Here is a 23,583-nt window from a genome sequence, read left to right as displayed (position 1 = left end):
ACTCCTTGCCTGACCACCTAATGCCTATTCATTCTTGTCAGCTTAAGAAGTATCGTCTGCTGGGGCACCTGGCTGGCTCAGCCGGTGGAGGGTTGTTACTCTTGATCTTGGGGTTGTGGGTTTGAGCCCCACGTTGGGCGTAGAGATTACTTAAAAATAAAATCTAAAAAAAAAAACCCCAAACCAAACAAAAGAAAAGTGGCATTTGCCTCTCAGGACAGGTTAGGTCTCCCACCATATGGTCTCACGCGCGCGCGCGCGCACACACACACACACACACACACACACACACACCCCTACGCTTCTCCTTCCTAGAATTTACAACTGCAATTAATTAAGCCATTATTTTAGGGTCTGTCCTTCTTTCTTTAACATTGGCTCTAGAAATACAAGGCCTGGCATAAAAGAAGTATTCAAAACTGTACCTGGCATAGAGTATGTGCTTGATAACTATTTCTATTTAAGGAATGAAAGTCTGAAAACATAAAGGAAAAACGATCGCAAACAATTATTTTAACTTAGAAATTAAGCTTTCATAATGTTCACCCTAAAAAGATAACATTATTTACTGTATGTACCATAATTTATGTTTGGTAAAAATGTTTGAGATCAAAGCTGTTTGATCTTTAAAAACTAAACCTTTAATATCCATGTATTTTCCTTCTCCTAATAATTCCCCACAGAAGACACTGCTGGGATATTGTAATTATTTAAATCAGGAAATACATTAGCTGGAGAAAACAAGATCATTCAGGGAAAAGCAGTCCAAGTTTCATCCCTGGTGCTTCTCATTATCTTGAATTATAACGGTGGTTTCAAGGCAATTTATTTTTCCTGTACAGTAACTGTGTCAATAATCTTTCAGTCTTAAGTATTCAAATTCTCACCAATGTAAACACACTGTGCCATTTTAAGAACTCAAAAGGAAATCCCTTCAGATCTCCATAGAGAGATTAAAACATTTCAATCGCTTTCTTGAAACTGAGCTTTTAAAGTCATTCTTAACATGAAAATAGTTTTGATTTAACTTTATTTTCACATAAACATAGGACATAACTCGACCACAATGGAATACAAAAAGACACTCCAACAAAGAAAGTTCCCTAGGTCTTTTTAAAAGTCCTTAGACCAATTCCAACATCACTGTAATACAGCAGAAACCATTTGCTTATGTGGAACCTCTGGGGATAAGACGTATACTACATGCTTGTAGAATTACTTAGTTGGAGGAAAAAAAAAAAAAAATCAAAGGACACCAAGACTCTGCCCCAGATACGCTCTGACAATCCCCGATTCACGTACTCTCTTCCACCACTCTCAAAACTGTCAGACAACATGTCCCGAGTGCCGGTTCTCAAAGTACACTTCACCAGTATTATGGAAAGTCCCGGGCAAGAAAAGGGATTTCTGAATTGGGGTATGTTCCAGATTCTGTCACATTACCTGCTTATCACATTGCATGAAGAGTGTAACGGTTCCTTGGCGGTCACTGACACCAGGCCACAATTCAAAGAATGGCCCTGAGGCACCCAGCCTCCAAAAGCCATTTATGCCATCCCTTCTCTGCTTACGGAGGCCAATTCCTGACCCCCACCCCGCTTCTTCAGGGAGAAAGATGATAGGCAAAGAGCTTTTAAGCATCCTACTAAAATACCACTCTTCAAATGTTTAGTCCCTGTAATTTTCCCTGCTGCTGGGTTCCTATGGCAACCAGATTATAATCTACCAAGTTACCTCAGAAACCAGGCAAATCACCTGTGTCCCAATATCAATTTTTCTTAGAGCAAAAGTCATTATTGGAGCAAACCGTATTCATCTTGGCATGTAGTTATTATAAAAGGAGGCATTTTATGATCCTGAGGCCAACTGACCACTTTGCTGTTTTCACTGTCAATAAAGGAGAGATTAAAAAAAAAGTTTTGACACACACCAGTGCCCGGGGACCTGTCTCTGACAACAGACATGAATGAGACAGCAGCAGCCTTGTCTTGCATCACCCAGCCTTGAGGAGTGTGAGTCACATCCTGGCAGGCTCCCTGGCACTTAACCTTTCCTATCATAGCAGCCTCTCTCCCTCTCTCTCTCTCTCTCTCTCTCTCTCTCCCTCTCTCTCTCTCTCTCTCCCCCCCTCCCTCCCTCCCTCCTTTCTCTCTCTAGCCACAAAGCAGACAGACATAACTATTACAAGTTCTCAGAAATGCATAACGTAAAACATCCTATCACTGCCCAAACCTCATCATTTTTTGTCCACTAAGAATTTCCTGCTTTTCCAAAGTCAGCATTAAAACAATTCGTGCTGCATTCTGTGTCTTGTCAGAGGAGGAAAAGAGAGAGAGAGAGAGAGAGAGAGAGAGAGAGAGAGAGAGAGAGAGAGAGAGAGAGATTTTCACCACTGATATATTCTTTGTCCCCAGAGATATTAAAATAGAACCATGTTAATCAAATCACAAGAGCATACTTCAGGCTATGCTTGCTTCATCAGATGAGTCTCAAATCAGGGCTACAGGAACCAAGCAGCCCAAGATAACCAGAGGCACGTTTGTCAAAAATCAATGAAAAATAAGTGACCATTCTTCTAAAATCTTCCAACAATGAAACAAGAGGTAGAATTAGTATTATTCACTAAAAGGCTACAGGGCATCATGACAAAGCTTTGCCTAACAAGACTACTGAAACAGGTGTTAACAGATCTTTCCTTAAAAGGTATAAATCTAACTAGGCTTCTTACCCAGTAGATGAGGAAAAGGAAAGCTACTTCTGCAATTTAAACTGTGGGTGGCTGGTTAACCAGATCAATAGTATCTAAGACTATTCCTGGAGGCAAATTCCCAATGTACGCCTCAAATAAAAAATGACCAGCCCCCTGACCGGTCACTGCCATGTGATGTGTCCACGACAAAAGCCTCTGCTGGAGAATGGTACTGACTGACCCAAGATGGGACATTACATTTGCAGCTTCCTTACAAGTTAAATCCAGTACCCAGACAATCAAGATATAAACTGTGCTAGGAGAGGGGATCCCATTTCATTTCTGATGCTTTCTCCACTTGCCATCTCTATGAGGCTCGTCTTACTTACTATTAGCAGTTTTATGTATAAATGAACACTCCACACTTGGAGCCAGCATTTATGATTATTCGACAGATATTTTTAGGCAGAAAAAAAATGATATAACCTAAAAGCTGCAGGAGAGTTCCATGTAAGGAAGGATTCTATCCAAGAATATCAAATAACTTTGGAAAAATGACTTCTGACTACATGAGAGGAATAGCAGCGCTTTTTTTTCTGAATTATCTCTCTCTCTCTCCCTCCCTCCCTCCCTCCCTCCAGATTCCCAAACTCTAGAGAAATCCTGGCAAAGCTCCACCCAGACCCTGGAACGCCCAAACCATCCATCAATCCACCTTTGAGACCCTGGTGTCTGGCCTAGAGACCAGAGCTGGCCTCAAACAAACCAAAAAGTAGGCATCATTTATTTTCTGCGTCCCCTCTCTTGGCTCCGAATCAGGAAAAGGGAAAAGATGAGTTGCAAATAACCAATAATTATCTTTGTGGGAATAATAGACACAAAGAAAATGTCCTAAGATTAAAATGTGACAGGTAAAATAGAAATGTACTAGAAGATAATAGGAGAGTACTGACTGCCTCATCTGCTCAGCTGTCCTACCTGAAACCTGAATCCAAAGCTGGCAGGAAAAAAAAATGTAAGACCAGGAAGCCTCCAAAAGTACTTACACACTGGGTCAAGGCACAGGGACTTGCACGGGATGTGAAGCTGGGGCTTGGTCTGTAACACTGATATGACAAATAGTCTTGTTTTGTTTTCTTCCTGAGCTTTAGGACTTGTTCAGTTAATTTTTTCTTTTTTAAAGATTTTAATACCCAACGTGGGGCTTGAACTTACAACCTCGCGATCAAGAGTCGCAAGCTCTATGGACTGAACCAGCCAGGCACCCCTGGACTTGTTCCGTTTAAAGCAAGGAGCAAGAATTCTCCAATGTTCCAAAATTTTTAATAGTTTGATTTCTTCAAAGAATGGCAGGTTCAAAAGTTGGCCTCCTCATCAGACCACTATATAGCTCTAAAATTAACTCAGCATGATGCAGGCTACTTTATCAAGTCTTTTTAACAGCTTTTTTTCGATAATTACATAAACAGTTATTATTAAAGCCCCATGGTCTGCCAGGTAGGTATTACTAACCAAATTATACAGATGGGGAAACTGAGGCTGAAGAAAGGTAAGAAACTTGTCTAAAGTCACAAAACTACAAAATGACAGAGTTAGCACTGGAATCCAGCCCCATCTGACCAAATGCATGCTCTTCTCTTCTAACACATGCATTCCCTGCTCTGATAGCCATGGGCTTCAATTCTTCATGAAGATGCTTTACACTTTAATAAATAGCTATAAGGAGAGAACTCACTTAACTGGGTCAAAGGCGTGTCTCCGAGACATGTTCTGAGGACAAGTTCTGTTCTAGGAAATCTAAGCCCACTCCCTGAGCCAGAGCCAATATAGCAGTTAGAAACTGCCCAAAATGGCAGTTGGAAACCCTTACCTAACAACAAACAGTTGTTTTTATACTGAACAAGATTTATTCTCAGAAAGCCCTTGTCAAGTCCTTGAATTCCCCTAGAATCCTAAGATGAACCAATGAGCTAATGATGGACTATCACAATCACTAGATGCCACTTCTCGTGGGCCAAGAGGAGGCATAAGAAAAATAAAAGAGGACTCCTGGAAAGATTGTACCACAGCTTCTATGTTTCCCAAAGTCATCTGTGATTAACCAAAAAAAAAAAAAAAAAAAAAAAAAAAGCAGGAATGGATTAACAGGTAACCAAGGGAAGAGAAATCAAACCAAGGAGGACACTTTTATGCACTGAAATCATGCCAGTGCCTGCTGAAAACATATACATTCAAAAGAGTTCAGTAAGTCCATTTCACAAAACAAGTGTCCTCAGAAAAATTACTACTGTATCTCTATTAATTTAGCAAGTAGCAATGAGTGGCCGGAATGGGTTGGGCATTCCTCTAGGCATTGTGGAATAGAGCCTTAGACAATACGAAGTTCTGCCCACCTCAGGCTGACAAACAGAACTTACATGGGATGAGGAGAGGTGGGGGGTGGGTAGTGTTTAAGCAAAAATAAAACCTTTATAGATAGTGGTAAGGGCTATAAAGAGAATACAATGGCAGCTTGTAAGAAGTCATACATTCCTCCTCTCTTTAATTGTATACTGCCTTGAATAAAGAGATTCTATTACAAAAAGAGCTGCTGTTTGCTAAGAATAAAAATATAGCCTTAACTTAAATGGAAAAAATGCAAAATGTAATATAGATGGCCAAAACTAGGTTAAAAGCCTCTTTTAAGAGGGCCACAAATGCCAGAATCTAAGGTTTCAACTACAGGACTTTCAAGATAAAACTCAAGAATATAAAAGACCAAAATTCTATGTATGCTTAAGTATAGTTTTTCCCTAGCTAAAAGTAACAGCCACCATATATTCTTGAGTATTTGAAGCACCATGATGTTTACTTAAATAATTTTCTTTCACTTTAATAAACAAATTTTTCACCCAGTTTTTCAGCGCCAAAAAATAGAACGCTTCTTCCTTTGTTGAAAATTATGTTCACTGAGAACAAAATGTGATTCTTGTCATCACTACTTCGGGGTTAATCCTTTTCAAAAATGTCCATCAGGTGAGATACAACCCCTTTCTCCCCCTCAATTCCATCCATGCACCCCACGTCCACAGGCTGGGTTCCGACCACACTGAGGGCGAATGGGCAGTTCAGACCACTTTTCACTAACCGGCCCTACAATGTGCTTTTTGCACACGGAATCGAAAATGTCCCCCACCATTTAGATCCAGCCACCTTATGTCTAGTTTTGATCGGCAGAGAAAGAGCAATGTGACCCACACTGATGTGGTAATAATTCATGTCATGCAAGTCTGGTAAGCTACACATTGAACCTAAACAAACAACTCTACTATCAGAATCTCAAGGCCAGCGGCCTCTGGGTGGCTCAGTTGGCTGAGCTTCCGACTTCAGCTCAGGTCATGATCTCACAGTTTGTGAGTTTGATCACCACATGGGGCTCTGTGCTGACAGCTCAGAGCCTGGAGCCTGCTTCGGATTCTGTGTCTCCCTCTTTCTCTGCCCACCTCCCCCCCCCCCCCTTTGCACGGTCTCTCTCTCTCTCTCTCTCTCAAATATAAATAAACATTAAAAAGAAAAAAAAAATCTCAAGGCCAGTTCAGTGAAGAAACAGATTTAACTGCCTATATTCCCAAGATTCTAATATTTTTAAACCTATTTCAATGTTGGCCATGTCATTCATTGAACACTGTTCTTCCCCCACTAAGATATAATCAAGAAATAATGCGCCCAAGGGGAATTCTCATCCTTCTAACTGACAGGAAATCAGTGCCCAATATTTTGTCATTAAATATTCTAATGACAGAGCTAACTTTTCTATATTACTTATGTGTTTTCAATTGTCTAAAATTGGCACTCCTATTGCCTGGTATCTTATGCCCACTAACATAAATCAGAAATGAATTCAAAGAAGTCCTATTCTAGGGATTTGGAAGGATTTTACGGAACAGAGAGGACTTCACCTCCCCACCACTCCACAGCATGTTATCACTTATTCAGCCCTTGACTTTCCATCAATGACACTTAGTTAACATCGATGCTCAATGCTATTATTGAAGCCTTGATTTTTGGAAAGCATTTACTTGCTGAGTAGTTACCATGTGCCAGGCATGTTGTAAAGTACGGATGATGCCAAGACGAGAAAGAGGACGTCCTCTTTGTGTGTGGGTGCAAGGGTAGAAAATGCAATGAACTGTAATAAAATCAGACTATTTGCTACAAAGAGCTATGGAAACTGAAGGAAGCATTGAGAAATCGGGGAAAGTTAAGTTGGGAGTGATATTAAAGCGGGAGCAAGAGACTGCAACTGGATAATCAAAAGACCAATCACACAAGCAAATGCACGGAGGCCTGGATGGCAGGATGTGTTTAGAATTCCGAAGTGGCCATAATGACACATGCAGGGAACAGAGGCGTAAAGGCGAGACTGCAGAGCAGGACCACCTAGGGAAAGTCTTTGTACTTCCCACTTACAAGTCTGGATTTTACCCTGTGAGCAGAACCCCCCAATGGGAAAGCAACGTTACTAGACAACCCCAACACGTGTGGGGCCCTCAAACTGATATGGGAGACGCTGGGCACATGGAGACCAGTAAAGAGGTTAATGAAACATCCACCTGGGACATCATTCAGGGATTAGGCTGTTCAAAGTTGAAGTTTTCAAAAACAATTGCTGATTTAGCGTTTAAATACGGCTAGCCAGGTCAAGGGCTCTGCCGCAGACACGTTCAGCCCCATCTCTTTACCAACACCGAATTTTTTAAGATCATGGAGGTGTAGTAAGGTCTATGGTTTTGCAATCCAGAACTACTTTAGTTTTTCCTACTTCCCATCACTCTAGTTCTGTCCTCTGTGATGCTGCCACTTCCGTGTCTACCCTGCTCTCGCTGCTGGGCATCCACCGTCCGCCCGTCTTGTACCTCCTCCCTCCTCAACTTTTTCTGTCCTTTATTTCTTCGCTTTGGGTTCTTGGCTTTTGCTCTAAAAAGCTAAGCCCAAGAGTGTTCAACAGCCACCTGGTATTCCTTTCCTTTATTTCCAGTCACCTCACCAGGCAGTCACAGTAGATAAGGCATCCACCTGCCACATTTTTGGTGGGTTTTCGCACCACAAGAAAAGGACGACAGGGGCACCTGGGTGGCTCAGTCGGTTGAGCGTCTGACTTCGGCTCAGGTCATGATCTCGTGGTCTGAGTTCGAGCCCCATGTCAGGCTCTGTGCTGACAGCTCAGAGCCTGGACCCTGCTTCGGATTCTGTGTCTCCCTCTCTCTCTGCCCCTCCCCAGCTCATGCTCTGTCTCTCTCTGTCAAAAATAAATAAACATTAAAAAATTAAAAAAAAAAAAAAAACAAAGAAAAGAAAAGGACGACAAGTAGGACTGGTAGGATATTGGGAAACAGAATTAGGATTCAAGGGCCCAAAGTGAATCATCTCCCCAAAACATCTACTTGCTGATTCCTAAAGAATTCCATTTCACACTAGTCCTTTCGCTTTTTAAATCTTGAAGTTAAAGTTTGCCTTTCAGCGTACTGTACATCCACAAAAAGTTTTGAAGAGTAAGTTAAGGACTCAGAATTTTAGATAAAACCGTATCACACCTACAATGCCATCTTTAAATTAGATAAACCAATCTTAAGAAATTTTAGATTAAAAAAAATAAATATACAATGGCACATACTTCTTCTACACGTTTAAGTGTCTTTTCCTGCCATACTGTATGGTGAGGTAAAATGAAATGGAACTCAGGCCACAGCTGTCTTCTAAATAACATGCTAGCGTGTAAACACTGAGTAGTTAAGTTACTCTGCTCATCTTATTTTAATTTCAGTTCATTTTAAAAAATCAGCCAAGATAACCAAGCTGCACAGTGAGAAGAGCAAACCAGATAGATGGCACTTGAGTCCCACTCTGCTACACAAGGCACTTAACCTTTCTAGCCCTGTATTTCCTCACTCATACACACACACACACACACACACACACACACACACACGAGAGATAATACCTCATATTATGTGCACTTAAGGAAAAGAGCAACCCTAATGCAGCCCTGGTACAAGGCTTACACATAATATGTACTCAATAAATAACTATTAATTCCTCTTGTCTTCAAATTTCTACCAGTAACAAACATCTAAGAAAAAAATGTGGCCTCTGAAGAAAATATATATATTATATATTTATATTAATATACATAATATATAAATATATCATATATTAATACATAATATGCAAATATATTATATATTAATATATAAATATAACATATATTAATATATAAATATATATATATAATTTTTTAAACTGAATCTGCATTTAATCTTCTCAAAAAAAAAAAAAATCTAAAACCAGCCAATTCTCACCTCTGACCAGATTTTGTTTGAGAAACATTCTGGCTTTCCTTAAAAATTCACCTCCCAACTCCTTCGAATTCCGGTGTCTGTTCAGTTTCCGTGGATTCAGGCAATAACAGGGACTTTGGAATCCATTCACAGAAGTTCTGAAATCTAAGCCCTTTACGTCTACAAAATGGTTTGAATTACTTGGAAATGCATCTAATTAAGATTATCATAATGAAAGTCAGCAATAAAAAGTAATAAAGTAACACCACAGTATGTGGAAATTTCCTATTAACTGCTCAGAACTCCATAAGACCCTTCTCTGACCCACAAGCTGCCTTCTCAAAACACACAGAAAGAATTAAACTTGGCGACATTCTCCAAGGAGCATCAGGCATTTGCCTTTTTAAACGCTTAAGCAAGTAGCTTGAGAGGTTATCCACCATACATTCCAGGGAAACAGAATTATACAGCTGGATACTTAAAACCATTAAAAAGTTTAAAGAAACTGTCCAGATTTAAAGTTTCAAGACAAACAGACTGAAAAACGCTCTTCAAAAATGCTTTAAGATTTTCCTTTCTAGATCTTAATATCAGAGCTTTGTAAGCAACTGTTGGAAAGCTCAGAGCATTTGTACTCTTAGTCTTGGAATAATGATATCCCCGAGTGCATACACATACCGATCTGTACAAATGAACAGATTATTCCAATTCTTCCCTCATTCTGCACCAAGTCCAAATTCAGGACTGACACTAGTCTCTGCAGACAACGGAGGAAAAATGTGACAAAGATTTTCCAGCCGGCCCCTCCCCTCCTCCTCACCCGCCCTCAGCACATACAAGTACACAGCAGATTCAATGCGCGGCTCTAATTCGGGGCCAGTTTATGCACCATGACATCAGTGCAGTATAATGAGCCAAGTTTAAACTCCATCTGGGACAAATAATGTCCAGGCACACTGTGACTTCTTTTGTTTATATACACTGACTAAATATGTCTTGGTGGTAAATGAACTAACTCTTAAGATTTATTTCCCAAGGCCTCCAAAACAATATTCTGCACCCCTGAAGCAACTCCCTGCCTCCAGTTCTCTTTCCAAGGCTATGCGTAAGTGATTTTTAACAGAACACATGATTTTGAAACATATAATTAACATCTTGAGGAGAGACTAAGTCCAAGCAGCCCTTCATCAATCTGAAACAAAGAAAACGAGGAACTGGCAAGCAAATGGGTGCCGTTTCGTGGCTCGTGGTACAAATACGGCATGACACTTCATTCTGTATTCCCCCTGAGAATCAGAGTAAGCAGAGGTGAGAGATCTAAGGAATGCTCACGGAGCAAAGTGGCCCTTTTCTTTCTCCTTGAAGAATAAACTTGGGGTGTTTTGCGCTTGCAGTTTCGACCTCAGTTAAGAGAAACAATCATAGATTCAGAATGAAAAACAAACAATGTAATAGATTCGAGTCTTACAAGAAGTTGTTAGATTTCTTCAGACACAAAAAAACTGTGCCTCTGGGGTGATGTAATTTTTGAATGAAAACGAAAGGCCGGGTTTGGGAGGAAAAGAGGGCAGACAAAAAGGTCATCTCCTTGCTCCTAGGGACAAGGAACCCCTGCTTCCCTTCTTTGGTCACTACTGTCTCTGTCCACAGCTGTGACCCCAGAGGGAACCACGCCTCTGCTGCAAATCTCAGGGAAAGAACTATCCCCCTAAGGAAAGAAAGGGAGGGGCTCTGGTGATCTGGGCCTAAGATGACTTCACTCCCAACTCCTCCTCCAGGCCTAAGACACCACCACTACCACGTGGCCTGCAAGCTTCAGAAGCTCTAGGCCCAGAATCACTGCCACCTTCCAGAGCTGGTGTGAACATCATCATATAAGATAACAGGAATACTCTTCCCAATGAACTTTATCATGGACTATCAGGTAAAACTGGTCCCAGGTCTCTCCCAACTGTTTACCTGAACAAGAAGACAATGAGACATCCCTAACCCAAGCAACTCTACACCCTTTTCGAAAGGTAGGTTCTAAATGGGTTCAAATCCAGCTGCAGGTACTGAACCTTTTTTGCCACCAGTTCTGTCTGGAAAAATGATCAGCACCTTACAGGGTGTATGATTACTGGATGAAACAATGTATGTAAGCCCCTAGCACCAACTCCCCCGGGCACCTAAGAAGCCCGCAGGCAGTTATCATTCACCCCCCCCCCCTCCTCCAGCACAAAGGGAACAAAGAAATCAAAATATCAAAAGCCAATGTTTCCAACAATTCAACAGACGGCCCACTAAGAAAGATCCACTCCACCGTAGTGGAGACCAAAAGCCTTCTGGTGATCAGTAAGCTTACAAAGTAACATTTAAGATTGAAGTAAGTGCCAAAAACTCAGATACTCAGAATTCTTTCAGTGTCAAATATCTGACCTTTAATGAATCTTTTACACTGTTAAGGCACTGAAATCTCTGGAAAAGGCAAACTTACAGAATCTTTTATCCCATACTTGCCCCTTAGTGTTGGAGTAATCAATACAGAAGGAGCCTCTGTAACAAAGCTCCGGTCCAAAGGCGGAGCATGTAAAGCTGGTGTATGCAGTGCCTACCTTCTGCTCTCCCGAAGAGAGGCTCTTCGAAGTCCCAAGGCAGCTTGAAGAAGCAGTGATGTGCGAAGGCCGCCAATAAAAAAAATGGGAAAACTCTTCAGTGCCTGACCCTGAGGAAACGACTTTAAAAATGAGAACATGGGAGCGCCTGGGTGGCTCAGTCCGTTGAGCGTCCAGCTCTTGGTTTCGGCTCAGGTCAGGATCCCAGGGTTGTAAATGAAGTCCCTAACCAGACTCCACACTGAGCATGGAAGCTGCTTAAGATTCTCTCTCTTTTCCCTCTCCCTCTGCTCCTCCCTAGCTCATGAGCTCACTCTCTCTAAAAAACTAAATAAATAAATAAGAGACCATGGAGACTCCTGAGAAGTAAATTGGATGTGAACCCCCCACCTATTAAGGGATAATGTCCTCTATCACCCAACTCCACCCTCAGTGGATTCCCTGGGTCTTTAAAATAGGTATTATTCACAGACAGGGTATACATAAGCCTAAGGTCTGATTTCCCATCACAACCCCCAAAAGAAACCTATGGCTGCCATTCCTTCATAATTCCTAGTATATTCACATTTTATATTACTTTTATTTTCAGTCATGACTGAAGTCACCAAATAAATCATCAACAGAACAGTCATTCCAAAAAGATACTCTTCATATGGACTTTTTGCAAGGTAAGGAGAAGAAAGATGGGTCTCAAACAGGCCCATTCTGACAATGCAAAACAAAAAGTAAAACGGTGAAATCAGGACAGATGTATGAGGTACACGACTCTGGCTGGTTCAGCTACCGAACAACATCGCTGAGCAAAGCACATGCTTCAGTGTGTCACAGTTTCTCCCATAAGCTAGAACTCAACATTCCCACAAAGACCAAAGAAATTTCTGTCTGAAGTAGTAACACACTTCAGTCGGTGCTGAATTTTTCTAACTACTCAGAAAACACAAGAACATTTTAACGATACCTCTTAAAAATTAAGTCATATAACATAACTAGGTAACAAGCGCAAGTCCGTTACTCTCCAAATCTAAAGTTTGGCTCACATGATTTAATTTCCATGTCTTGAAAATAATAGCAATGGAACCCTGATGACAGCTTTACTGACATATATACTTTCTCGTCAACCTGCCCCCAAAGCTAGACAGTCCGCTCCAGCTCTGTGCTGTCTCCATTTAACTGCCCAATTACTTGCCAAGCAGAAACCCTTAGCAAAGGAATTTTCTAAATGGAGGCCGTCCACTTTATCCAAACGCACACCTACTCTACCGCAAGGAGCAAGAAATGGGCAATAAAGAGTGGATCCAGGAGAGGCAGGGTCAAATTATTCCAATTAATGATCACGCCAAACACACCTGCTGCCCATAAAACACATTCCCTTCCAGCAATGATCTGATCTGATGGTCGCCTATTAAGGAAAAAGGCCCAGGGCAGAGAAGCAATAGCGACGTAGGAATGAACACGAAAATGGCACACGGATTCTGTTTTTTCTGGAGGCCCACTACAGTTCAGCTTCAGTTTATTCGCAACGTAGAGCTGGCTGGAAAATTACTAAGAGGCACCTAATTCTGGCCAACCCCAATTTAAATGGGGAAATAAATGGAGTCTGAAAGTAGCTAAACCCAGAATTGTAACCTAGTTACAATACTGTTGTCACTTGAGCAACTGGCTTCTCGGTAGGCTGTTTAATTTTTACATAAGCATTTGGAACGTAAAGATTCATGTTACTAATTTTATGCAGCTTGCTCACTATTGTCTTGTATATATCATTTCTATATAATCTTACTTTTAAAATCAATCATTTGAACAAAAAAGAGAAAAGTCTGCCAACATGAAAATGGCTACATGCAAACATATGTCTTAACACATGCAGACGGATCTTTGCTTCCTCTGTGTGTGTATATATATTATTTTTACTGCACTGTGTGATACAGCAATGGCTGTCACGTCACATTTAACATGACACATACACATTTGCAAAAGAAAATAGACATTAGAGGTCGGAAAACTATCATATTTAATCTTATCCAAGGAGAAAGTTAATACAGAAATGGTACGAAATGCCCCATCTAGTAATAACCAGGAAAAGTCTGCTTTGAAAAGATTCTATTTCAATAAGTATTTAAGGAAGCCTCAATTCTTGGAGACTGAAAAGCAAGATTATAAACACAAGTATCTGCATCTCTGCCCTTGGAACGATGATAGCTTGCATCTGTGTTTAATGTCCCTAACTGGTCTGTAAACAGTAAAAACCAAGGCGCCGGGTTGTTCCTTCTGCCCTTCCGATGCTTTGGGGAGCTCTCAATGTGGCACTGATTGGGGGCCCAAGTTCTGCTCACCGAAAAGCAGAGGCCAAAGAAAACAATACGTGGGTCCTAACTTGTAAGACATTTAATTGAAACCCTCCCACAAAGCCAGGTGAACCAAAGCCCACAGCAGTTCATTTCACAAGTCGTAAGTAGAAAACTAAGAGGCTGAAAATCACTTCGTAAGTAGGATACAAAAATGAGTGTGCCTGAAAAGTCAAACATTTTTGCTCTATTTAAAACATGAACTGCGTGAACACAGGATGCAATTTCAAAGGTAAAAAGGTTGACAGTTTCCAGGTTCCAACTCGGATGGCCATAGCACCCGGGCGAGTGCGGAAACCGAGTGAAGTGGACAGAGTGGGGCCTGAGAAAGACGGTCCCCATCTAACGCGGGCAGTTGCCATTTTCTGCCAGTCATTGTTGCCAAGTGGGAAGACCAGCCCAGTGTCATCAGATCTTCTGGGATTTCCAGATACATAGAAAGATCCAGAATTTTATGTAAATCTTCCAATTTTTAAGTACCGGCAACCTAATTATTTTTTCAATAATTGTATCAATTACAAAGAAGGGGGGGGGTGGAGGAGGCCTGTATGACAGATGCAACAAGTAGCCTGTTTTCAAGCCCTGGTTTAGACAAATTAAATTTGCTCATTTCACTCATCCTTCACCCATTCTGAAGGATTTACCAAGTGCTACCTCAGACGCCAGGCGTGGTGTGAAAAAGAGACACGGTCCCTGCTCTCCTGGAGTTTACAGTGCAGCCAGACGGTCAAACATTGCAGTAAACTGAAAACAGTCATAATGTTAAAACCACTGTAGAGTTTAAAATTGCCGTTGTTTTGCAATGCAACTTACCCACTCCAGTGTTCTCCCTTAATCCTCTCCTTTTTGAAGGCAGCTCAATTTCTCCCATTTGAAGGATACGGCCTACGTTTTGTCTCATTATTATTGCCTTTGGCTAATTAAATTCTGAAGTGTCTCTCAACCCAGACAGCTCAGAGCTGTCATAATTACATGTCATATGCTGTAATTATCGTGGGTGCCACATATAACAACAGCCTCTGATAATATAGCATCAACATTTTCCTTTATGAGACAGAGATTATGCATAGGCTATGACTTTTCAGAAGCCTTTGTAGTGAGCGAAACTGGCAAACCTAAGGCAGAGAGGATTGTCAAACCAGACCACAGACCTGGATAAACTCACACCTTTTTTTTTTACAGCTGAAAGCAGGCCCTCAGAAGCAGGGGTGGCTGCCTGTGCTGCTGGAAGGTAGCTCTGGGGGAGAGGTGCCCCCACTCTGCATCTCTATGGGGTCAGTAATTCTGAAGGACATCATGGGACGCACAGCCACAATGGATGCATCGGAGGACAAAAAGATGCACTGACAAGAACACTGAAGAGCAAAGTCGCCAGAAAAGAGAGGGTAGAATGTGCAGATGCAGTTTGGAGCACCGCTGACATTAGCCCTCCCCTGAATATACTATCCCTACAGAGCAGCATCACTTCATAAAACAGAACCCGATTACCTGATACGCAAAGCTGAGTAACAGTCCCAGACTTCGCTTCAAGTGAGGTGTCTGTTCAGGCTCAGCCTCCCCACAGACACTCTTCCTAGCCAGGTCGGTCTTCCTGCCCGCCTATTCCACTCCCGGTCCACCCCTCCCCTGCGCTCCCAGGGCACGGACGTATTCTGCAATCCAAGCACTTCTCCTGTGGCTCTACACATGTATAAATACAGCCTCTTTATTTTGGTAAACCACGTTTTGCTCCCCAACTCGATCACTCCTTCCTTCAGGGCCAGAACAGTCACATTCATCTTTGCATTGCCAGCACCTACCAGCACCTAGGGTAACGCTGGGACAGAACACATGGGACAAATACTTATTAAAACGAACAAATACAGGGGCGCCTGGGTGGCTCAGTCAGTTAAGCGTCCGACTTCAGCTCAGGTCATGATCTCACGGTCTGTGAGTTCAAGCCCCACATCGGGCTCTGTGCTGACAGCTCAGAGCCTGGAGCCTGTTTCCGATTCTGTGTCTCCCTCTCTCTCTGCCCCTCCCCCATTCATGCTCTGTCTCTCTCTGTCTCAAAAGTAAATAAATGTTAAAAAAAAAAAAATTAAAACGAACAAATCTATTACTGAGTCACTCCTTAAATTCAGTCGTAAATCCTACCCTCTCTCTCCTCCTTTCTACCCCAAATCTCCAAGAAAAGATGACCGCAGTCCCTTGACACCTGCGGCGTTGTTATGTGTGAGGGGTAGAGAGAACTTGGATGGCAGCTTGCGGTAACCATTTTCTTTCAACATCTGTGCACAACTTGTGCACTTCTACACCTGGATGCCGAAGAGTCTGCCCTGAGACCCAGCTGCCCCAGGCTGAGTTTCCCAAACCCAACACTTGACCAACCTACCTCTCTATCTTTGACCCGAGCCCCAGCCTCTAAGTAGGATTCTGTCGTAAAAAGAGCTGTTATGTAACGTTGCTCAGCAATAATAGCTGCAGCCTCTATTTTCACCACCGGTCCCATTCTCATTTGAGTATCTTTCTGTTTCCCGGGCAAACTTCCCAAGAACTGTTTATCCATTTGTCTCCGCTGTACTGATTGTAAAACACTGTCTGTGTCTCCGTGACACGGTGGCTATCAGGATATTTAAAGAGTAAACCTGCATGGTGAGAGGATTTGAACCACTGAATGCACGAAGGGAAGCCATCAAGGAAAAGTTATTAAGAAGACATCAACCAGAACAGAAAGGGTCACTGGATTAGGAGGAAAGGCACATTTGATGTAAAAGACACGCCGATGACGAGCACCATCTGAACGTGGAAAGTTTTAATATGTTTAACGTGCTGTCTGGAAATGTGTACTCAAAAGAATGCTCCAGGAAATCTCTGGCTGTGTATTCTGTCTAGTGGAAACAAAGGCTTTCGAAAAGAAGAAACAAAAGGGGGGGGGGGGGGGCGGCGCGGGGAACTCAGTCTTGATAAAATGACATGCTGAATGCTGATCAAAAGGAACAGGCAAAGTCAAGAGAACTATGGACACGGCTGAGGTACTTTAACCTGTCTTCCAGAGCAAGCCTGTTTACAGGTTATCCTGAACTGGAAGGAGAAACAAATTTTCTGTTTACATTTAAGGAGATCTACTTCCTGAAGAAGAGGCATTAAGAACACTCATTAGCAATTAATACTGTGCAAGCTTAAAGCGGGGCGGGGTAGAGAAAGACATAAGAAATATAACATGGCTACCAAACATTTGCTAGTTTCCCTCAAAGAACAGTAGGACAGAGGGGCATCTAACCCATCCCCACTGACCCCTTCATGAACACATATATGAGAAGAGTCACCAACAACACGAGAATATAAAGAGGCATTCCACCCTCCTCTAGGTTACAAGTGTCACAGATTAAGTTAGCAAATCAGCAAACTCTATGTTAACACTTCTGTTCTCAACCTAATGGTTTCCTTATTTAAACCCTGGTGACTGCTGTAATTCTTTTTTTTTTTTTTTTTAATGCTTATTTATTTTTGAGAGCAAGAGAGACAAGAGTGTGAGTAGGGGAGGGGCAGAGAGAGAGGGAGACACAGAATCCAAAACAGGCTCCAGGCTCTGAGCTGTCAGCACAGAGCCTGACGCAGGGCTCAAACTCACAAACTGTGAGATCATGACCTGAGCCGAAGTCGGGCACTCAACCGACTGAGCCACCTAGGCACCCCTGACTGCTGTAATTCTTCAGAAATTATTAAAATATTAAACCAATAGAAAAAGTTGGAAATTGGGCTGAGGCTTACTCTTTTGTGCTTAAAACTAGCTATTACATTACCTCTAAAATATGCTAATAGTTTCTAACAAAGGTAGTTAAATTTATATACCATAGGTTCTGAAAATGTTTGCACCAATATTCTGATTATTGATGGGCATTCACTATAATTGATATGGTCATACACAAAAACTCAGGTCAGGAAACCTGATTTTTAGAACACAAGAATAGTATGCTGGCAGGCATATTAAAAGAAGCAAACTTTATTTAGCTATGCTGATCTATTCAGAGGTAGAACAAATTATAGTGACAGAAACAGAGATACTTTATTTAGAAAACAACAGTTCAAAATAAAGCTGCTCCCATTTCAATCCTAGGTAGATATCCAAGAGAAATGAAAATATACATCCACACAAAAATTTGCACACAAATGTTCACAGGAGTACTATTCATAATGGGCAAATAGTGGAAACGACCCAAATGTCCATCCACTGATGGATGAACAAAATGTAATATATCCACGTGATGCCAGTACAAAAGGCATAACGTATCGATACATGCCGCTACACAGATGAACCTTGAAAAGGTTACGCCAGGTGGAAGAAGCCAGCCACAATGGGCTACATACAGCACGAGTTCATTTACATGAAAGGTACAGAACGGGCAAATTATCTACAGAAAGAGAAGGTAGATTAGTGGTCGCCTGGGAATATGGGGAAGAAAGGCCTGGGAAGTGACTGCAACCGGGTTTCTTTGTATCATGATTAGAAGGTTCTAAAATTGTGGTCATGGTTGTGCAATTCTGTGACTGTAGCAAATTCCAGTGAATTGTGTACTTTAAATAAGCAAATTACATGGCATGTGGATTATATCTCAATGAAGCTGTTACATAAGCAAAGCTGTTAAGTCGCTTCGGTCCACACTCCATGTTTACCATTGTTCCTGTTCATTTTTTAGTTGCTAATATATAGTTTTCTCACATCTTCAATGATAGTGAGGGTGGCTTTTCATTTTAAGAAAAGAATCATCTTTTTCCTGCTACCTCTATAAAATGACCAAAGTTTCAAGCTTTGGATCATGAAAATTAACAGTGTCTCTTATTTCGAGAGCCAGAGTAGGGTCGCGCATCTTGCCAAGGACCCATACTAACTAAATCCAGAAACCATCAGTACAAAACTCAGGAGGAGGAGGCCTGTGGGGACTGAGGAGCTTTCTCATAACTGTGGTGGTTCTTTTGCATATACGGAAATGTTTAGAATGTCCTCCGCACAGCTGCAAAGTATTAAGAATGCTGTAAACACACACACACAAGGTAAGCCTCACCATACACGCTCCCGGCAGAAATGCAGAGGCACAGCCCTGTGGCCAGTGGGTAGCTCTTTAAAATGGCAGAACTGGAGAGGAGTCTCAAGGGCTGCCTCCCTCAAAATGTCACCCCCAAGGGCCTGCCAGGCAGCGCCTGCAACGTCCATCACTGAAGTCAGCCCTGTGTCTCCAAAAGGTCCACGTTGAGATGAAAAGGTGTTGCCTCAGAGGGACAGCGCAGTAAAAGCCTTCAAAAGCATTAGTAGGGCTTTCTGTGAGGAGAGAGCTCTCGCAAACGAGCCTGGAGCCTGCTTCAGATTCTGGGTCTCCCTCTTCTGCCCCTCCCCCGCTCAATTCTGTGTGTGTGTGTGTGTGTGTGTCTCTCTCTCTCTCAAAAATAAACATTAAAATTTTTTTTTAACAAAATAAAATAAAAATGTGATTTGATACACCAAAATTATGAAGCAGCTTCTACCTGGAGCTGAGGTAGACACACAGCAGCGAAATGCCGCATGGCCTGAGGATGTCATAGTCTTTTCAGGCTCTGGTCGTTTCTAGGTACAAAAAAGTTTACTTCTAAAGAAAGAATTAGAAAACTCTGTGTGCTAGATTTCATAAACTACAAGAGGGTGTTCTGTGCAGACTGAATCACAGCAATGAGGAAGGAATCATCAAAACACATAATTGGTGCACAGTAGTAACAGCACGAGTAGGTGGCCTCAGGTCTCCCAGGTACACACGTGCAAACAGGAACTAGGTGACGACGCTGAGTCCCAAGATGCGTTCCAAGTTGAGTCGCATTTGAGCACCTTGGGGTTTTTTAAACCTTTTAATTAGTGAGAAGGGAGACCAGACACTGCACCTTGAACCATTCATGGCACTCTGGAGATCTTCCCGTGAGCAGATCAGGCGGAGAATGATGAAGAGGCTAAGGACTAAAGCCAGAAGGCTGCCGGGCCATGGCCCTTCACTCGGATTTTATTCCGGGTGTCACAGGACAGCTCTGAGCAGGGCACTGATGTGATGCATGTGTTTTTTAGGAACTCTCTCCAACGAGGGAGGTGTGGCAAATACCTTCTGTGGCAAAAATAAAAGCAGAGAGACCAGTGAGAGGAACTGTCCTCCCTGGTGAGAGACGTCGGCTTGGAGTCCAGTGGTGGGAGCGGAAATGAAGTGGACGTGGCAAATTATGGTTTCAGCAAGTGGTCCTGAGATGAAGCCAACAGGCCTTGCTGACAGGCTGGGGAGAGGAGGGTAGCAGGTCCAAGTGAAGACGTTGGGGTTGAGGAGCAATGGAGCTAAGGGGGCCGAGGCTGTGCTTAGAGGAGACCTGCCACGAGGGAGCCGAGACAGGAGGTGGTAACTGGGAAGGGCTGTGGAGTCAAGGGAGAGGCTCCGGCTTTGTTGGGTGGGGGAACGGGGTGGCTGTTTGTGCGTTTGAGGTAAAAGACACCACGGTGTGTTTAGTGGCAATGATCCAGCACCGAGAGAGAGAGACTGAAGAGTCAGGAAGGGAGATGCCTGTATCAGAGGTGAGAAGGGGTGAAATTCACTCAACCAACAAACGTTTACTGAGCACCATTAGATACTCTTTGTTCTTGAGAGGGTCACGGTCTAAAGAAGAAGAAAGTAATATAAATAAATGAGGCAGCAAAGTAAGATCCAATAGAGGCAGAGATGCCGCATGAATGGGCTATGATGGAGAAAGGGTGTTCCTGTACCGGGGAAGATTGCGGGGAGGGGAAATGGGCATGTACTCCCATCACCTGAATGGCTGTCTAAAACTCACTTGAATCATTGACAGAGTTTGGGTAAATACTTTTCAAGCAATTGTTCCCAATTCTACTTTTCCTAAGACAAAAACTTTCACGCTTCTAAAGAATGGCACAAAGACAAACGCTATTTATCTAATAGAAGACTAAGCAGACCCGGTTTTTGTGGTCAATAAAAACAATGTGTTATCAGAACAGCTCATCTAATAATTTCCTTACAGTTTTACTTACCACTTAAATCTCTCTCTTCCCAAGCGTTACATGAACGAGTTCAGAAACATCTTTTCTACTCGGTAGCATTCAATAATACTGACAAAGAAGTTTTACAGGAAAGAAGTACCATCATCTTCTGAGCAGCAGGCTCTATGTATGGAAGGGAGGCCCCAGGAGCCAGAGTGGGTTCACATGGGCCTGTGCATCTTGCCCAGGTCACTCACACCCTGTGTGAGATCAAAACCTGACCCTCCCTCTGAGTGTCCTGCTCTGGCCAACCTGGCAAACCAGTCAAGCATAATATAGGACATGAATAAACAGACATTTTATTCCAAAGACTTGTACATATTTTCAAAATGATTCATTTCCAAAATCAGACATTTTTGTGACGCTTCACCAGGAATACTAACTGAATGAGATCAGATTTGCTGTTTTCAGAAAACACAATGGGATATTTTTTGAAAGCATACAGTAATTCTACAACAGCACTGCCTACCTCCGGAACTATTAATGTTCAAAATCACAGATACTGAATCTCAAGCAAAAACAATGACTGAGCTAATGTTTTGCACTCAGACAACTGTACTTAAAATCCCCTCTTGCTGCACCAACCTGCTGGGCTGCATCTCCATTCACCAAGTGAGGCATCATGGCGACCTCTCCGTTCAGCAATGGTGGCAGTTCCAGAGGGATTTGGTCGGTCATCATCATTGTGACGTACATTCATGGAGAATTTCCCTCAACTGGCTTCCTGCAAAAGAACCACCATCTTTTAAAAAGGACTCAGGACCCCGAAAAGTCATCTCTAACAAGTCAGCAATTTAAGTGCACTGTGATGAAGTCAAGCTGAAAATCAAATCATTGTAATCACAGAGTGCTGCATTATTTTTTTTAGTATTTGTTTTTGAGAGAAAGACAGACAGAGCACAAGCAGGGAAGGGGCAGAGAGAGAGGGAGACACAGAATCTGAAGTAGGCTCCAGGCTCTTAGCTCTCAGCCCAGAGCCCGACGTGGGGCTCGAACCTATGAACCGTGAGATCATGACCTGAGCCAAAGTTGGACGCTAACTGACTGAGCCACCCAGACGCCCCTAGAGCACTGCATAATTGTGTCAGTCCCCAAGAAGGGTAAAGCAAAAGCAAGAAAACAGCCTAAACTAGGAGACCACAGACTTGAGTTTCCAAGCAGCTATGTGAACATAACCTCCTAAACCTAGACTTCATCTTTTAGTTATAATTTTTTAAAATATATGAATAATAGCAACTACCCTGCCCCAGGGATCTTTTTGGATCTAAAACTAGACAAAACTGTGAGAAGGTCAAGTGTCAAACAAAAACTGGTGGTATCATTATCTTTAATTACAGAAAACAAGGCCAAAGAGGATGACCTATAAAAACAGGTGTTCCCTTTCATTAAGATCAAAATACTGTTCATAAGCAGTTAATCCAAGCAAGTTAACAAAGGTTATACTGCAATTGTTACAATTTCTGACCTTGCCATTAATTTGGTAATTAATCATGTTCTAATTATCTCTCTCTCGTCATTTCCTTGAATTGAATTTAACCTGCTGTGTATTTATATCTTTATCGCTGTGGAGATCTTGAACTTCCCCACATCCCAGACAGAACCCAAGGCACCTTGGGCAGTGTAGGGCTGAAAGGCAGACTACCTTGCTTCACGGAATAAATGATTTTCAAACAAGTATTCAAAACAGTACAAAGTGCACTCTCATTCCAAAATGGTACTTGGTACCAATAATTAGCTTTCCAATACAATAGTCGGAAAAACAATAACAAATTCCTATACAGAATTATAATTTGTTCTTTCAGAAGTATTTAAACATCCTTCACTTATGCCTAAAAATTTATGGCACAAAAAGTTTAATAGCATGTGCAAGGAAGAGACAACAAATATATGCATTCAAGTCCATTCAGAAATAAAGCCACACAAACTCTTTGTCATTCATAATAAAGTCCTCCCAAATATCAAATGCAAGGATATTTGATCAATGAACACTTTAATACTCAATGTCCAAACCAGGCAAAACTGTGGGACAAATCCTTTAATGACTGTCTCAAATCTGTCCCAGATGGGTATGCCAGAAAACAAACATTTTTCTCATTCTAAAACCCCTCCATTCTGAACATTAAATATACTTCCCTCTCCCACAATCCCACCCAAAGAAAATCCTTCTCTGGAAGTATCAAATGATGCATAAAAGCCACCCAAGAGATTGTAAACTTTTTTATTTTAAATAGGTAAAATTTTACACTATTCATTATAACCCCATTTGGAGAAACTAATTATTTTAAGCACCAAACAACGAAGTCTTGTCCCAACTAAGGAAGCACATTCTATAATAACAGGTCTTATAATTCAGTGTTAATAGTACCATCATGCTGTTTTATGAGGCAATTACTCAGTTCCTAAGCAAATAAAGGTACAAAACTCAAAGCCCAATAGTTTATCCTGATGAAGGAAACAGATTCTTGCTCAATAAAATTAACTAAGGTAATCCCATTGACACTGTCATGACATCACCATTTGAGTAGGTCGAACGATGGAGAACTGATGTCCATGTCAATTGTATTCCTAATATACTTAATCCTACTAGTGCATGAGGAAAGGC

At 41.9% G+C, this 23,583-nt stretch overlaps 1 protein-coding gene across 8 annotated transcripts in view; it reads right to left on the bottom strand.

Moving 5' to 3' along the window:
• The window catches only part of FNDC3B (fibronectin type III domain containing 3B), a 409,427-nt gene that overhangs the window by 260,460 nt on the left and 125,384 nt on the right, over positions 1-23,583 (bottom strand). For all 8 annotated transcript variants that reach the window (XM_058730500.1, XM_058730504.1, XM_058730496.1 and 5 more), the window contains exon 2: positions 21,567-21,705. In XM_058730500.1, the coding sequence (XP_058586483.1) occupies positions 21,567-21,677 (111 nt within the window). In that variant the 5' untranslated portion in view covers positions 21,678-21,705. The remainder of the gene's footprint in view (positions 1-21,566; positions 21,706-23,583) is intronic.

This window comes from Neofelis nebulosa, chromosome 5 (genome assembly GCF_028018385.1).
Source record: "Neofelis nebulosa isolate mNeoNeb1 chromosome 5, mNeoNeb1.pri, whole genome shotgun sequence".
Classification (NCBI taxonomy): domain Eukaryota; kingdom Metazoa; phylum Chordata; class Mammalia; order Carnivora; family Felidae; genus Neofelis; species Neofelis nebulosa.
The sequence above is the reverse complement of the archived record's forward strand: the minus strand, read 5'-3'. Positions and strand labels throughout refer to the sequence as shown.